At 35.9% G+C, this 18,438-nt stretch overlaps 2 protein-coding genes across 2 annotated transcripts; both read right to left on the bottom strand.

Annotated features, from left to right (window-relative positions):
* Positions 1 to 1,191: 1,191 nt before the first annotated feature.
* Positions 1,192 to 1,650, bottom strand: LOC102591718 (uncharacterized). The gene has a single exon (XM_015314440.1). It carries the CDS (start codon positions 1,648 to 1,650, stop codon positions 1,192 to 1,194), a length of 459 nt encoding a protein of 152 aa, XP_015169926.1.
* A 2,852-nt stretch (positions 1,651 to 4,502) lies between these two features.
* Positions 4,503 to 17,208, bottom strand: LOC102591396 (uncharacterized). Its single transcript, XM_006359469.2, has 9 exons — positions 13,637 to 17,208; positions 13,350 to 13,543; positions 13,167 to 13,238; positions 12,828 to 12,980; positions 12,525 to 12,688; positions 11,876 to 12,023; positions 5,465 to 5,587; positions 5,042 to 5,129; positions 4,503 to 4,937 (listed from the first exon to the last, which is right to left on the bottom strand). The coding sequence occupies exons 1-9, from the start codon at positions 16,728 to 16,730 to the stop codon at positions 4,720 to 4,722; spliced, it is 4,254 nt and encodes a 1,417-aa protein (XP_006359531.1). The 5' UTR covers positions 16,731 to 17,208; the 3' UTR covers positions 4,503 to 4,719.
* Between the last annotated feature and the right edge of the window lie 1,230 nt (positions 17,209 to 18,438).

The raw sequence follows: 18,438 nt of genomic DNA, 5'->3' as shown, positions 1-18,438 counted from the left end.
TACCCCTCGTTATGAAAGTGGCTCATATATACCCCTACTTATATACAAATGGCTCACATACCCTTTTTCTCTAACGAAAATGAAAAAAATTAATTTTACTTTAATATTTATTCTTTAAAAAAAAAAAACATAATCCCATATGAGTATACTTAATCCTCCTCAAACATATTTTTTTTTTTGACTTTTTTTTGTCAATGACTAATTTAGATTTATTATTTTGATGGTCAAATTTATTTATGTTTCACTAATATTCTTGTAAAACTTATTATAGATGACCAAATTTGTTTCTTCAAATACAAAAATTAAATTACAATATAGACAAAAAAAAAATAAAAAAATTATAACATAGCCACAAAAATATAGTTTTAAATTTTTTTCTTTACACTAAGGAATGAAAGAAAAAAATAAAATAAGAATAAGAAACTCAAATAATTATAATCAAAGAAGTCAAAAAATAATTTATGTATGAAAAAGATTAAAATATACCTTGAACTTTGCTAGAAGAATCATATATACCCCTAACTAATTTTGAAGAAAATTAAAAGTCAAAAGTATAAATTTAAAACTAATTTTTTTCACTTTCCATTAAATGAAGGGTATATGTGAGCTCATTTTGTAACGGTAGGGGTATATGTGAGCCGTTTGTATAACAGTTAAGGTATATATGAGCCACTTTCATTACAAAGGGCATATCAGCTTCAAATGACAAAGTTGAGGGGTACATCAGGCCCTTTTCCCTTTATATAAAAAATCTCCAAAATAACAATAAAAGGATTTAGATAAATAAACATTCGTTCATCAATGATCACTATAAAACTAGCCAATTCATAACAAATTTGCAGTATATCTATTCATGAGTTTTAAAAAAACACATGAGATGTCTAAAAATTTCGAAAACAATCACTTTATAAAAAGTCTAAATACCTTATATATGGGATTACACTAAATACGTTATTATTGTTATTGTGTTAGCTTATAATCTTAAGATCAAAACATCCAAAACTAAATATAAATAATGGTTAACTAATCACAAGTTCACAACATAAATTTATTTAACTATAAAAATGGTAAAAAGGGGAATTTTACTTCTACAATAAATTAATTAAATTTATAAAATCAATTTCATCACCATTTTCTCCCCTAAATATACAATAAATGATAAATGACGATTATTTTTTTCTCCAATAATTATCACAAACCAGCATTTTTATTTGGATTATTATTAGCAACAAAACCAGAAAAAGGAGCAGCAAATCGAGATGAGAAATTACGTAAAAGCCCATCATCATCTTCCCTAACATCACCACCGCCATTGTCGAAATTGAGAGCATAACTATCTGAATCATACTGAAACTGCGTCGTTTTAGCTGAAGATTTCTTAGGATTACAGTATTTTCCGATCTTCCTTACCAAATTCTTCCATTTGGGTCCAGCTACAAGTTCAGAATACTCTTTTAATTCCTTCATATTTTTCACTATCCATGAATCTCTGTTTTCTCTTTCTTGGAGCAGAGAATTTGCTTCTCCTTCTTTTTGGGTTGATGGAAAACAGGGGAATCTGAAACAGGCGCACCAAATTGAAGAGGGTTCTTCGTATTCTGTTCCTTCTTGGGCAGTTTCTCTTATGGGTGAATAAGTGTTGTTCATCATTTCACTTGAAAGTTCAGCTGAAAAATCGATCTGGGTGTGTATATTTTGGGGTATATTAGCTGTTCTTCGTTATGCTCTGTTTAATATTCTTGAAAATTCAGCTAAAAATTCGATCTTGGTGTGTGTTTGGGAGGTTTCGAGGTGAGGGGTGGGTATATTTGCTGTTCTTCGTTATGCTCTGTTTAATATTCTTGAAAATTCAGCAAAAAATTCAATCTCTGTGTGTGTTTTTGGGAGATTTGAGATTTTGGGTTTGGGGGTTGGGGGGAGGAAGATGAATGGTGGTGGATATGGAGAAAGATGGTGTGTATATATATTTTGTGTGAGGAGATGGCTGAGAAAGACGAATGAAATGATTGAGAAATGAGGTGTTTTTGATGATTTTTCTTTTGACCAAGTAAAGATTGGTTGATTATTTTCAGCAATATATGATTTATTATATCATCGAGTCAATTATGGACATATATTATTGTTATTTTTAAGTGTAATATTTATTCTCTTTATGTCTAGGATGTAGTTGGTTATTGGTAGGGATGGCAATTAGGCGGGGCAGATGCGGGGTGGGTTTAAAGCTATATGGGGCGGGGCAGGTTTAAGATTGTGTGGGCGGGTGATAGGCGGGGTGGGTTGAAGTGGGCTTTTTAAAAATTAATGTGGAGCGGGACAAGTTGCGGATATATGTGATTTTTATAAGTGATAGAGCATTGTTTATTAAGATAATTTCTATATATCTACTAAAATATTCGAGATAGTATATGAAAATTGTTCAATAACAAATAATACAATTTCTTGCATGTTTTCCAATTAACCCCTAAAAAATAATTTTTAAAGTCACTATCCTATTAAATTAATACAACTTAATGAAAAAAAGAATTTATTGTTATAAATTTTATTTTTAGTATCAAACTTAACTAGAAAAAGAAAATATTAAAAAGTTATGCGAGACGGGTTTATGCGGGGCGGACTAAAAAAATTGCGGGGTTAAGCTCAACCCGCCTCATTGCCATCCCTAGTTATTGGTTTAGGCACGTAAAAAGAAGATATGCAGATATTTAAATAAGAAGGTGTGAGAGATTAGTTATGAGACAGGCATGAGAAGTGAGATAAAGGTAGGTCGAAAATTAGACAAGAGGGTATGAATATTGAGAAATAGGATAATATGACGCACATGTTTAATATGATATTGATGTAGTTTATCGAGAACATAATTTTAAATTAGAAGGGTATGAATGTTGAAGATTAGGATAGAAGGTTAGCAAATAGTTGAGCGTTGTTTAGTTGTGTTTTTATCAGTGTTGTTATTATTATTATTATTCTGCTATCTTGTCTATATCTATTGATTTTATTATTATGTGTTGTTTTTTGTTTTGGTTATTATATTATTTATTACGGTTATCCTCTACTTGAACCAAAACCTTGTGAGTTAGATCATCGTACCTATGATTAGATAAGTAAAAAAGAATAAAGGAATATTTAAAAGACTTTGATAAAACATCAATCCTTCAAAGTCAATTCATGAAATAAAAAATAAAAAATGCATCAAAAGAAAAAATAAGACTTAACTAAAAATAAATTTACTATTATAATCATAATTATAAGACTATTCAAGAAAAATAAATGTTACACACATGTAGGGAAGTCTAGAAAGCTAAGAATAAAAAGGGAAATACAACTAAGTGCTCACAACGCGTTGAGGGATATGTATAGACTATAGTCATCATTTTGGATATGACTTTTTTCTTTTTTTGATACCAAACATTACTTATTATTTATATCTATAACCTACTTTTTTACGTCAGCTTCGATTAATTCAAATTCACATTGAATAAAGTCGATTAAATCCCTTAAAAGATGAGAGAGATCGGATTTATTAGTCTTATGAACTCGCAATATATATTAAAAATAAAAATTCATCAAAAGGAAAAAGAGACTATCTACTATATAAATAAGTCTAATATAATAATCAAATCAAACTAAGTTCATTAAAGAATAATTAAGTTAATATACTAGTCCTAAAAGATAAGAGATTCGTTAGGTGTTGGGGACAGGGTGTAGGGATATTTTCCAAGTAAAAAGGAACAAGACAATAATTAATTACATGATTATATTCATTATATAGTGACGAAATCAAAATTTTCACTAATAGAGTTTAAAATACGATGAGTCAAATGAGACCAACATTTGTTATCTATACACAAAAAATAAAAAAAAAATCACCATGTATAACATTGTAATTTTTCGATGGAGGTCCGCCCCAGATTGGATATGCTTCTTGATTTTTCTTTTTGGATAGTACAGAGAATCAATTATATTAATTAATCAAGCACCAGCAATCTTTAATCACACTCATTAACAATAATTAATGTTGGTTAAAATTAATTCATGATTTACATAATGAAACTATAATTGTAGTTAGGTGCAAGGGTCTCATCCACAAATCACTTTTGCAAGCCAAAACAAGGAGTAAAATCAATATTAATATATGAAGATTAAAAGATTTGTCTAATCAAAATCTCAAAAGACATATATTTTTAATAAGTCAATACCAATATTTACTTTATGCACCTATTGATGTGATGATAATTTAGAAGTTTTTTTGTCAAAGAAAATGGCCATATTTCTATAGATCAACGTGTAAAAATTTCACTAAGAATGCATATTTTTTTTCAAGAAAAAGGTTTAAGACGCATTAATCACGCCATAATAAAAGGAAGTGGTTGAAAAGGGGAAGCAAAGAACAATATTCACATTGCCCACTTGCAAAACATGATATGCTTTCGAACACATGTGATGATCAATTAATCAACGCCTCAGTCCCAAGCAAGTTTGACTAATCACCTACATAACAAACTGAAAGAGAAGAAAATGTTGTGTTACTTTGACTTTGATTTTGATGTAAATTTGGTCAGTATTGGAACACCTAATTAAGTCAATAATAAAATGTAATGGAGATCTAAAAAACCAGAAAACAAAGACGAGACCACTATATTATGTGTTACTTTGAGCTAATTTATATACCTAAGTTTATCAAGGTAAGAAAAAAGCAACTACAAAGGGCAGTGCAGAAAATTAAGTTTTAGCTTGGTTGGTGTTTGCTGAGGGAGATGATTGTTGGTTTTGTCCTTTGGGAGGGATCTTAGACTGCATCACTCGTAGCTCGTTGGCGATCTCAGTGAAGTTAGGCCTCTCGGATGGTTCAGCTGACCAACATCTCTCCATGAGTGACCTCCAATCTGGGTCACAGGACTCTGGCACTGGAGGACGCAAGGTATTACTCACGATACCACCTGCATACGTGTTCAGTTGTTAATACTCGAACTGGTTTGTTGACTTAGAAGGCATTTGGACAATATTTGGTTGAAGTTGAAAAAGAATATTTGGAAGTCGTTACCAATTATAGCCCCATAGTGCAATTCGGCATATGGTTCTTCTCCAGTAAGAAGTTCCCACAGTACAATTCCAAAGGAGAATACGTCAACCTACAAACACACCCAGCAAAGTATGCGTCAACACACAGGGATAAGGAGATAAAATTATTACCCCCTACGTTTCAACTTGTTCATCTTACTTTCCTTTTTAGTCCGTTTAAAAAAGAATTTGATTCTTGGCTCTTTCTTACCTTTATTGGCAACTTATTAATTCTAAATTTCACATGGCATGTTTAAGACCACAAGATTGAAGGACATTTTGGTACATTCTACATATCATTAGTTTAAGACCACAAGAATCAAAAGTCTATTTTACTTTTTTAAAATCCGTGCCAAATCAAAACCAGACAAACAAATTGAAACAAAGGAACTACTTTTTTTTATACCTTCTCAGAGACAAGACTGCTGCTTCCATTGAGAAGTTCTGGTGCCATCCAAGGGAGAGTTCCTCGTACACCGCCAGAGATTAGTGTTTGACATTTCACTTTGGATAGGCCCAAATCACCAACCTAAACAAGAAGGATAGATTTATAGTCAGTAACAAAGTGAAACAGATGATAATATGGCACGGAGCTTTTACAATTCGCAATGGACTGCTTTCACGTTTAAAGGTTATACGCACAAGATAAGAATTAACGTAAAAGCAACTATGAATATGGATTCTAAAGTAGGCAAGGAATGAAATACCGTAGTCAGACTAATAACAACACTAAGGATGATAATAGTGATGCATTATTATTATATGATAATACTACAATGATGATGATATGACTAATGCCATAGATGGTACCAATGAATTCGGTGTTGTCAAAGGCGCGCTTAAGCTATGAAGCGAGGCTCAAAACATGTTGAGCGCTTCGCCTCACTTAATGTGTGCTTTAGTGTCGTCATTGAGTCTCTAGAGCATTTCCTTGCCAATGAGCATTCCTAAAGAGACTGCACTAAACAATTCAAAGTTCACTTTACCATAATAATTTCAATTTCGTTGCCCATATATTTGTTATTCGTGCTTATAATTATTAGTCTTGGACTAAACATAGTTCTTTGTAATTTTTATCCATTTATGCCTTTTCACTTGAGCTCACATTTTATTTTCATTAAAGCCCAAGCCCCCCAAAAAAAAACCTTTCAGTTTTTTTAGGCATTTCACTTTTTAATAACACAGGCAGCGATACATGCCAGTGACATGAGCCATGGATCACTGTTGTCAAAGCCTCAAATGTGAAAAGCATAGAAAAGGACCACGCCTTTCCAGAGATACAAGGAAAAGCACAAACACCGTTAGCTTTAGTAAAGAAAAGGCGAAAATATGTGTATTGCGGGAAAAAAGTAGTACAAACAAAACATAGTTGAACAAAGAAATGAAAAACTGCAATCATATTAAAAAAGTAAAATCGTAGCAATCAAATTTAAAAACCATCTTATACTTCAGATTTGGACAACAATGCAATTTTAGGTTTTTAATTTAGATTTATAACTTGCTATGCTCTTCCAATTTCTTGTCACCAAACATATTTACTCACAACACCTTTTAATAATTTTATACGTTGTTTCCTTTGCTTCAATTAACGTATTATTGGTTGTTGCTACTGTTCCTCTTCCCCATTAGTATCAGCATGACTTCTCCACCCTTGTATTTCCTTTCCGTACTTGTTTTTTATGTGTTACTTGAGACAAGGTTCTACCAGAAACCGCAAGGTTGGGGGTAAGGTTGCATACACACCACTCTCCCCAAACCCCACTTGTGGGATTACACTGGCTATGTTGTTTTGTTGTATGATCTGTTAATAATTTATATATCACTTTCCCGGCAATATCTATTGTTCAAGTCTCTTCCTCTTCAAAACAAATCACATGACAAAGAGGCACATGCCTTAGCCCTTTAATGCCTGCATCAAAGCAAATGCCTAAACAAGGCAAAAAGCCTAGCTTGCACTTCAACTAGCTTCATGACTTGAGTGCATCTCCAATAGTGGATGGTGCCCTGGTTTTACAAGGTTTGAGGATGATGTACTAAGGTAAGAACTCTATTGAGTCTTTAAAAGGGTGCTGTTAGGACACTAGCATTTTTCTTTGAAGTAATAATTGTATTGAGAATCCCTCCCTACAAGTGGTACCACAAAGGTATGATTCTTGCCCAATCATTCATGTTTTAACTTTTACTTGAAACTCATTTTCATTAAAAGGTTAGTTCCTCTAATTTTTACAAGAGAGTTCTGCCGACCCTCAAAATAGAGTTATATAGCAGCAGCAAGGAGAAGAAACTCATTGATGCATTACACTGTGTCTCAAGGTACTTATTTATTGGGAATGCTACAGCCAATCGCTTTCAAAAGCGAAAAGCGCAAACCAAACGACAACTTGTGTGGGCCTTGCAGCAAAAACGAGAAGTGAAGCGCATTTTACTTTGGAGAGAAGTGTATTATTTAACATAAAATAAAGGAATACCAAACATCTATGAATTTAGCACAGTTAAAATATTTGTGTTGCTCAGACTCTCCCAAAATGATGCCGCAAGCCCGTGTCGGGTCCTTAAAAGATGCATTATGAAGGATCCGACATGCACTCGTCGACATTTTTAAGAGTCCGAACAACATAGGTAAGAGTTAAAATAACTAATTCCAACATCAAATATTCAATAATGCTGATATTTATCCAACACTTGTCCTGGCCTTGGTGTAGATAGAGTTACCTAGTACCTGTTGTGGTGGGAGGTGACAGGTATCCCGTGGAATTAATCGAGGTGCGCGAAAGCTGACCTGAACACCACGGTCATCACCAAAAAGAAAAGAACACTTCAAAGTTGAAATTCAAATAAGCCATCAATTCTCGTCTTTTTTTAAAAAAAAATTGGTAGGTTTTTATGCAACCATTGTATAAAGTGCAAAACTTCATCCATTAAGCCATAATCCTGTGTCTCACATTATTTTGTCCTTTCAGTAATAAAGCGATGACTCTAAGTAACTCTTCTCGTCTGGTGTAATGTTAAGAAATGCTTCACATTCCTATACCTCTTAGCCCTGATTCAAATATTTGAACAGATTACCCATAGCAATAATTTCCTCGGTCAAAAATTAAGATAAAGCTGCAAGGCTCTTTTGGAGGCTTTAAGAACTGATCTGTTTAACCCAAATTGAGGAGAACTCTTAAGTCATGTTTATCCAATTTCCATTTAAACCCCCTTTTTTGGATAAGTAATCAATTTGTACCTGTAAGCCCAATTTGGACAGTTCATGTTCAGGATTTTTTTGACAAGTATGATTTTCATCAGGATTTACTAAGATTGATTGTCAATGAGGCTTTACTCATTGCAAAGAGAGTGCATCTTTGACAAAAAATAAAGGAAAACAATTCAAAGGGCTTGATAAGTAGTACAGAATAAGATTTAAAACAAGGCTCTGTGCAATATTTTGTCCGCTATTTTTTTTATGATGGTGGTGTTGTCCAGACCACCTTGCGTGCACCTCAACTATTCCATCGGGTTTCTATTACCTCCCACAGTACAGATACCAGTAACTCTATCCAACCTGGCTTAGGAAGATGAGCGAAAATCACGTAGTGTTTTTGCCTCAATTGAAATTTGAAGACATCATACTTCTCCTCTCACTTCATTGACCATTAGGCCACACTTGTTGGGCCCGCTCTATTTTATTGATTGTACAACAGTCTCTAAAACAAAGAATTTCTAGAGAGTCCTCCCAGTCGACTAAGGATACAATTGCCTCTAGTTTTGCATTCGGCTAAGGTGTGAGCAAGGGTATCTTCAAAAGAAAAGAATTACACTACACACGCATTCTCATAGTGTAATCAGTAGTTCCTACTAACAAGGAACCATCAAAGTGATGTCAGCCTGATTTAATTCCATCCAAATAGCAATAAATTTATCCAAAGACGGCATAACTTAAACACTAAAGGACCGTTTGGTTAGTGGCATAAGGATAATAATCTCAGCATATCTCATGTGATTATTTTATTCTGCATTGCATTGAAGTGCTGGAATAGAGATGGAAATGCAGGAAGAAAGGAGGAGAGATGGAAGATGGTCCCATCATGTATATGGTGGACAGTATGGCTAGAGAGGAACCAGAGATGTCATGAAGGAAAGCAGAGCAACATACAAAGATTTAAGCTTAACTGTTTAGCTCTGTATCATTTTTGGTGTAAACAAGTAGTCTTAGATAGCTCAGAAGTAATCAGCACAACTATAGACTGGCTGTAACTTGGTAGGTATAGGATCCTATGTAACTACAACACTTTTGGAGGGTAACTACACTTTTGAGGTAGTATACCTGTGGATAAATATAGACTAACTGTTACTTTTCTCAAAAAAAAAAAAAAAAAGTTGCCACGTATATGAGGTGGGATAAAATAATCTCATGGGATATCCTTGTCTATCCCATCCCACTACTAACAAAACAACCCCTAAGGACTTTCAAAAGCTAAAGTTGAAAGCATGGGAAAAGAATCTATGAAAACCTAAATTCTCTTGGATAAAAAAAAACTTGATTTCTCTCTCTTCTTTTTGTAAGTACGGTGTTCAGTCTAGCTTGCGCACACCTCGATTAATTACGCGGGATACCTGCTACCTTCTACTAGCCCAGGTACCCTTGTCCACCAAGGCTTGAAGAAATGGGAAGAAATCACCCTAGTGTTTTTGCCTCCTTTGGGATGTTTATTTAAACATGAGAACTTGGTTTCTCTCTTGATGTCCCAATACCTTAAAATGGCTTAGTTACTCGGTACTCACTTAAGTAGCACAAACCTAGATGTTGTCACCATGACGGACATAAGTACAGGGATTAAACAAGTGTCTTACATCCATAGATATGAAAATTCTTCATATAACCACAATCCTCTAGGAAAACACCGAAAGAAAAAAGATGATGGATACATCAAACAATTTAAGATTAAAGCAAGGTCCATTCACATTCAGCAAAGGTTATTCTTTATAATAGAATTTTTATGTCTAACCATTTTAACTGAGCATAAATATGAATCATGTTCTTCTGGTGTCTAGAAGAGTAATACAATTGCCCTAAACAGCTCAAATAATAACAAAAGAAAATTAGGTGAGCTGGATTGTTTTGGTATTATTTCGATAAGATAGTGACAATTGACATGCCTAAGCACAATTGATGTCACCTAAAACTTAAAGCCTCATTAGCTCGAGTACAGAGTAATTTTTCCTATTTTGCTCAGGCATATATAGCCTAAACTATGGAGGTATTTTTGACACAGGGAAATAAAATTTCGTTCACAATCCAGGTTTTCTAAAATGAAAGAATTACAGAAGGCGCCTACTGCACCTATTGTAGGTTTTCTAAAGAAGCAAGAAATCCCCAAGGACCAGTGGCACATGGTTCGAAACTCAATGGATAATGGACCAGTCCCTCTACCCTTCTCCACTTAAATACCGAACTTTTGTCTGCAACAGGCTTCGAACCTACTGCACATACTGTAGTTCTTTGATGAAGTTTTACATATGATATTCTTATCATCTTTTAAATTACCTGCTCAAACTAGTTCCCGCAATGAGGTCTTTGAATTTAATCTCCACCTCACCACATCAGGTCATTACATTTGAACACACGGAAAATGCAGGTCCACCCGCAGGCATATCTGATATTGGTTAATAAGCAGAAACCATAACCACTCTCAGCCCCTAAACATTGACACCTGAAACACGCAGCTAATCTTGAACAAAAACCCAGTGTATAGGGTATCCAGTGTCAATGCCGATGGAATGCAATAAGGTTTACGGAAGATCTTAAAAGTAATTCAACGTGATAGACCTTGTACAGAACCTGGAGTGAAGTTGCCACAGAGACTCATGGATCACCTTTCCCAGTAATAGTTTGGAGGGACATTTAATTTAGAAGGGAAGAGAACAGGTGCAGGAATGAACATGGTCATTTTCTCAGGATGGGGTCCCTCGTACTTTCTGAAAAATGGTATAAAACTCAATTGTTTTCAATTATAGGATAAGCCATGGAAGATTAGAAGGCTGGAAAAGCCAAAAAGTGAAGGATTTTTGCTTTCGGCACCATCTCAAGGCTGGCTACCATATCAAGATGTTCTACTACACCCAATGTGAAATGATACACATCATCTGTTGTATCTCAAACCATAAAATACAATACCTGCTTCTTTTTCTTTTTTTTTTGAAACTGGTAAAAAAAAAAAAACAGGTATTGTATTCTTTTTTTGAGGGAGATATAAAGTTTGTCAGTTTTAAATTATGATGTAACTGCTTCAGCTGGGAACTTCTTGAGATGTTAAGCAATAAACGCATCACCTCAAATGCAAAAGCAGCCTCCAAGCTCTAAATCTGTCTTTAAAATTTTGACAAGACCTCCAAGATCTAATATGTTACTCAATGAGAGTAATGGATCTTTCAGGTTTAGGTGTGTCATACTTGGGTATCAGATTACAACGTATATTCAGTTACTAATGTCAAATTGTGATCTCTTTACATCTTTCATTGTAGTTTACCTGCCGCATTCTGGGCTTAGGACTTAAAAGACTTCTTACCTCATGCTCAATAGAAAATTATGCTTCCATTGCAGATTTGCAAATACGGAATATAACATTCAATTACTTTCTTTAGTTCAACGAGAACTCAGAACTGTGCATAAAACTTGAATTAGTCTCTGGTGTCAACATGTAAAAACATTTGTAAGACAAATATTTAATACTTTTTCCCCTTGTTGAGATAATTGGCTACTAAATCTTTTAACATTTATGCACATCATTTTTTATCAACTGACAAATAAAACTATATCCCGGTGATGACTAACCTTGCATATTGGACGGTGGGGATCACGCAGATTAACCAACAGATTGTCGCTTTTCAAGTCAAAGTGCACTATATTCTTCCCATGAAGATACTCCATTCCAAATGCAACATCCATGGCAATCACAAGGCGTTTCCGCTTATCCAGATTCCTGAAGACAGTACGTGATGCATTTAGTCATCCCATTTTTTATGTGTAACACCACAAATAGTATACAATTTTATTGTATGCAGAAGAGTACTATAAGTGCTCAGACTGAAAATGATCAAATCAAACAGACGCTTCCTGATCCCACAAAATCAAGGTGAATGTCATGAAGGAAACCTACTCATCCACTAAGTAACTACAGGAACCACCCTACCCTCATGGCACACTTGAAAAAACCCATCTGAAAATGATGTGGCCTTTAACCTACCATTGCCCTAAAATTGCATGAAGAAATGAATTTATACCACCAAGTTATTTAATCACTAAACCATAGCAGAGGTCAACCCTAAAACAAGTTTAACCCAAAATTCAGTGGTATAAAAACCAGCAAATTAAGTAATTAATAATTAGGATTCCATTTCAAATATCTTCATATGGAAGTAAAGATTGAATTACCAATAAACAAATACTCCATTTAATCCATGCAAGCAAAAAGAAAGGTCACCTCTCATTCTTTTGTAAAGCATTTCTCAAGGACCCGTTAACCATATATTCTGTAACAGTCGCCACCGAGCCACCCGGACCATCTAGCACAACACCATAGAAGGCAACAACGTTTGGATGGTGCAAGTCTGCAAGTTTGATGGCTTCATTCCAGAAATCATCCCTCTAAATGAAAAAGATAAGCAGAGTCATATTATATACATGAATAAAACACGCAAAGATCTTGGATAAATTAGTTAAATTATCAGGTGTAGGGAATAAGACGAGAGACAATAAGAATTTGAAAGGGAAAAAAGGTACCAACCATACGCTCTTGTTCTGAAGCTTTCCCAGCGAAACACCTGTCATTAATCCTTTTAATTGCAACATCAGTACCCCTCCACTTTCCATGATAAACAGTGCCAAATGTACCAGAACCCAATTCTCGAATCTCCTCGAGGTCATCATTCTTTATAATCTATTCACAAGAATGCACTTTCAAAACATGGGAAAATGAAAAAATTGCTATGTGGCAGTGGCAGTAAAAGATAAGTTCACTTCTCCATTTAGGTATAACAAATTATGGGAATTCTCAAAAAAAAAAAAAATCATTCTAAAAAAAAAAACAAATTATGGGAATTGTATTGGACAAGAAATGTCGAACCTGCAAGCGTCCAATGCCACCTGATACAGGAAACCCAAAATTTGCTCTCTCGGGAAATTTAGTTTTAGTTTCCTGAACAGAGATTACTTCTGATTAGCAAGACTGGCAAAGAAAAGGTACAAGAAACTGATTCTAAACAACTTGCATAGCAGCAGCTATTGTTTGTGTGAGAGAATTTAAGACCTCAAATTTATCCTTAGAGTCCTTTCCGGCATTAGTGCTTTCAAATTCAACATTCCGTTGACTTGAAGATGGGGACTCACTCCTCCCATGTGTGGACAGGTCAGCATTAGATGGAGTTGATGACTGAAGAACAGAAGCAGCGACACCCTCAGCAACAGCCTGAAGTTCTTGCTTGATCATTTCCTCCTCTGAGCCTTCAATAGCAAATAGGAAAGGAAAACGTTAGGACGACAAGTATATAAGATGACCTACCAATACTAAATTCCAGAAAAATTGAAGCTTCTCACCTTTCTTGGACCATGATTGATCTGAACTGTAATCTGTATTACCGGAGGGAAGGTAAGTTCCATCCTCCAACCGAATTTGTGTTTGTAATCCACCATTAGTAATAGTTGGCAACTCACTGCTATTGCCAAAACGATTCTCGCCAGAATAATCCTTGGTGCCAGCAGATTCCTTTTTTAGCTGAAGTTTACTAGGTTTAGGAGGAGGGAAATGGGAATCATGATGTAAATTCCAAGGATCCTGATTGCTATATAAAGAATTTGAATTCTCCTGTACACACGGTGAGGTACCATCGAGTATGGTCATTTCCGCAGTAGTAGGACTCAACATTGGCTGGAAATGTTGAACCCCATCTTTCCATTCAGCAATAGCTGGAGTTCTTTCTGTTGCATGGGCAGAGAGGGCAGTTAGATGGGGAGAGATTTCACTGGGTATCAAGTGATTAACCCCATAGTTTGGTTGGGCATGCACACCCGGATTAGTCATAACAGGATGCTGAGACACTTCATACCCTTCTGCAGCCTGAATGTTGGGCAAGAAAGGATTCCATTTTGGAGGAACAGGTATTTCATTTGGATTCACATTACTTGTAACCAAACCTGGATATTCCTCCCTCCCATCAAACTGTTGTACTCTGTTATTCAAGATGTCTTCCCTTCTAAAATTATCAACAGCTGGCTTACTCTGCTCATTATTTGCTAAAATTTCAGCGGGGTACATCAGGAGATTTTCCATCCTTCCCTCAATTTGTCTCAAATGGTTGTAAGCCGTAACAGATTCTATATCATCTTCTTTAGGAAGCATGGTAGGTGCGGTTCCACCATAATTCTTGGGAGATTCACCACTTAAGTTATCCAGTGTTTGACCAGGCACGCTGCCAACTTTAAGTAAATCACTACTGACTGGTTTATTCGCAGCAACTTCCTGTTTAACCTGATACTGTGATGGAACCAGAATCTGCTCAGTGGCATTACCATGGCATGGTTGAGGAACAGCTCCAACAAAAACTCCATAAGGTGGTTGCACAGAACCTGTTAACCCTATCATACCTTGGGGGGGAACTGACACCTTTGGGTGCTCTGCAAACTCAGGCTGTTGGAGGCTTCTATCATATTCATACTGTTTATCAACAATTTGTGAGACTCCAATTAGCTCACCTTGACCTTTTCCAACTCCAAGATCTATCTGACCCCCAGTTCTTTGCCCAACAGCAGCTCCCTGCTGTTCAACAGCTGGCTCACCCAGGGTTCCAGTTGTAACAGCTCGGTAAATAGGCCGCCCCATCTCATCCAACCGAAGGCTATGATACACCGGATTAAAGTCAGATACTGTGCTTGCAGGACTCTCTCTTTGCTCTTGCACTACTGTATCTGAATGTGCATGAGGCAGCGATTTTTGACACATAAGACAATCATCAAACCTAGGTAATGCCTCAGAACCAGTAACCAGTGGTTGAGGCACCTGGCCTTCAGAAAGTGGCATCTGCTGTGTTTGTGGAATCTGGTGCCATCCATAAGCTCCTCCAAGACCTGCAGGAGGGGCGTGATGCTGATAAGCACTGTACCCTTGGTCAACAGGAATCTGCACAACTCTCTGCCCCAATGTGCCTTCTGCAGGATAATGTTCTAACCTAAAATGTTGGGGCTGAATCTGTGAGGCAACCAGATTAGGATTCATACTGACATGACCGGAAGGAGCCATTGTCATGTGAAGAGCAGGGACAAACTGCTGAGTTGGACCACCAGCAATCATATGTTGCTGATTCATTATTGGCCCAACAGTTCCCAAAAGCTGTCTTGGGAATCCCATTTGAGAAGGGATCTGAACATACTCTGTACGGTTTAGTGTCTCCCTCTGAGGATCCACATAAGCTGGGAAATATGGTGTAGTCCCTTGATAAGTCACTCCTGTTTGCTGCATATCATAACCTATTTGTTGCTGCTGTGCAGTGACAGGCACAGTTTTCTCTAACCCATGCTCCAGCTGAGTAGATAAGGTTGGCACAGACCCAGGAACGACTAATGGAATGGTCATTGGAGAGACAGAAGCATCAGCATGAGTTGCAGGATTTGCATCTGTAGACACCAATCTGTAAGCAGGTTCTTGAGAGGTAGCAGATGTCCCACTAGGTGATAGTGTGTCAAAAGAAGGTACAGCTCTAAGCTCCCCCTGACCAGGACCTAAGACATCCACAGCTTCAGAGACACTAAACTCCGAATTCTGGGTGGAACCAGCACTAGCGTTACTCCCTTTCCTAGTAAGGCCAATACCACTAACTCCATTACTAATCCCATTCACTGCCTCGACATACCTCTGTCCACTATCTTGCAGATCTCCGAATTGCACCAAACCGGATGATTCCACCTCAGAAGCCGAAAACAGAAACACCCTCAATTTAGCTGACCCATCTGACGCTCTTTCAACCAACTTTTCATACTCATCCATCATATTTTCAAGATCTTCTGGACAAGAAACAGACACAAGTGCATCAAGATCCTCATCAGGCAACTGGTACTTAATCGTCACATCCTGCCCACAAGTATCTACCATTTTGCGTACCAGTTCAGCAAAACTCACATCCCTCCTAACAGTAATAATCCTAGTCTGTCCACCCACATATCTTAATGCCCCATCACTCGGCCTCGGGATTATCCTCCCCCCAAAACTGCACAAAAACTTAACTTTCCTCCCTGACACCGAACCATCACCACCATCATCACTAGCACGCTCAGACGCATTACTACCAACCCGTACCCCAGAATGCAAATTCTGTGACGACCCAGAACCTGAATTCATAACACCAACACTCACAACACCTGGTGGCTGCGAAGCCACAATCTGTGGGACCCACCCAACCGCCCCTGGACCAGCATTGGTATAACCTAAACCTACAAACCCGGCATCCGTTACAGTAGGGTAATAAACCCCCTGTATAGTTCCAGGACTACCTCCAACATCCCGGGTCAGGTTACCATAAAACCCCTCAACTGTTCTACCAGATGCAGTCACAGGAGCAATACCCGATTCTTCGGGCACTGTCCTAACAATGTTCAACGGCCTCAAATCTTTGGGTATTGAATTTTGATCAAAAGCCATAATCTGTACAAATCAAAATTGGATTTTTTTTCTAAACCTAAAATTTCTATTTTTGTTTTTTAGGTTTTACCCTTCTCTACATTTCAGCTACTACGAAAACCAAGAAAACCCAATACAACGAAACTCCAATAAAACCCTAATGGGGTTCACCCAAATACAAGCAAATCAAAAGGGTTTCTCAAGAAACATGAGTTTTCAGTAACCAACAACATCAAACTGAAAATTACCTCAAAAAAAACGAACCGACCCAGCAAGAAAGTGATGGAAACATGAACAAAAACAGCACTTTCTTGCTAATCTCTGTATTTCTGCAGCTGATATGTCCAAAAGATACAAATTTTTTTATTTTTTTCTCATTTTTTTGAGAGATTTTGCAGGGAAAATATGTGCAGGGAAGAGGGTCGCTATCAAAAATCTAGAGATGGAAGAGGAAGATGCCTTAATTTTTTATTTCTTTGCAGAAAATTAAAAAATATAGTACTAATTTTCTTATAAAAGAAATTGAAATGAGAAAGAGAAAGTGTCAAAGTGATATATGGGGGAAAGGCCACGTGGAAGAGTTCATGCAGAAGAGTTTGCAATTTGGAAAATTTAGTCAATTTGGTGAAAGGATCTAAATAGCAATTCTTTAAAGAAAAAAAGTTGAAAGGAACATTTTAAAAATCCAATTTTAGATAATCCTATAATGGAATTTTATTAGAAAAAGATATGTATTTATATTTGGAGTGTGAATTAGGTGATGCGGTGTCTCCAAACATCCAAAGAGAACTGTAATAGGAACTAGTTTGGTGTGTCGAAACAAGCTTGATGACCAAGGGCATATCACAAGGAAGAAAACCAGATTAGTAGTTCAAGGATACAATCAGGAGAAAGAGATAGACTATGATGAAACTTTTGACCCAATTGCTTGAAGATGTGTGACGAACTTGACTATGAAGACATTCTAAAGTAAAATCGAAACATGACCTACCACCATCTATATTAACTCAATCACCACTACAACAAATTCAATTATCACGGACAAATAATTTCATCATTTATAAATCATATTTTTTTACTAAAAGTCTTATGAGACGAACAATAATTCGTCAATCAATCGTCACTAAATGTGTGTCTCTAAAAGTATACAAACACAATTTAGTGTTTCGTCACTAAAAGTATTATATTAACTACAAAAAAAAAAATCGTCCCCAAATGTTTAAACATTTTTGACAAATTTATTTGTCGTAAAAAGTGTATTTTTGTAGTTAATAGTATGCTTTGTCACTAAAAAGATTATTACTACCGATAAAATTATATCATCGCTAATTATTTTACTTCAATCAGTGACGACATCAATTGTCTCTAAAATTATATGTAGTTGAACAAAATCTAATTTCGTCACTAATGACTATATTCTATATACCAAAAATTATTTTGTTATTAAATGTATTAATTGGGACAAATTTATTATTATAACTAGATAATGTTGCCCGTGCTATGCACGGGCCCAATAATATAAATGGTATATTTTGGGGCTAATAACCGAGTTTTTGAAGCGATTGTTTGCGTGGATAAAGGAATAAGTGTTTTTATCACAAACATGTACTTTCTTTGACGCTATTTAAGGCATAATAAGAGTACTCACATACAACATTTTTGAAATATTTTATGTTGTCAATTATCATGATTTATAGTATTTTTACGCAATTTTTAAATATAAAAAAAA

Source organism: Solanum tuberosum, unplaced genomic scaffold, assembly GCF_000226075.1.
Source record: "Solanum tuberosum cultivar DM 1-3 516 R44 unplaced genomic scaffold, SolTub_3.0 scf00300, whole genome shotgun sequence".
NCBI lineage: Eukaryota > Viridiplantae > Streptophyta > Magnoliopsida > Solanales > Solanaceae > Solanum > Solanum tuberosum.
This window is presented reverse-complemented; position numbering and strand designations above follow the sequence as displayed.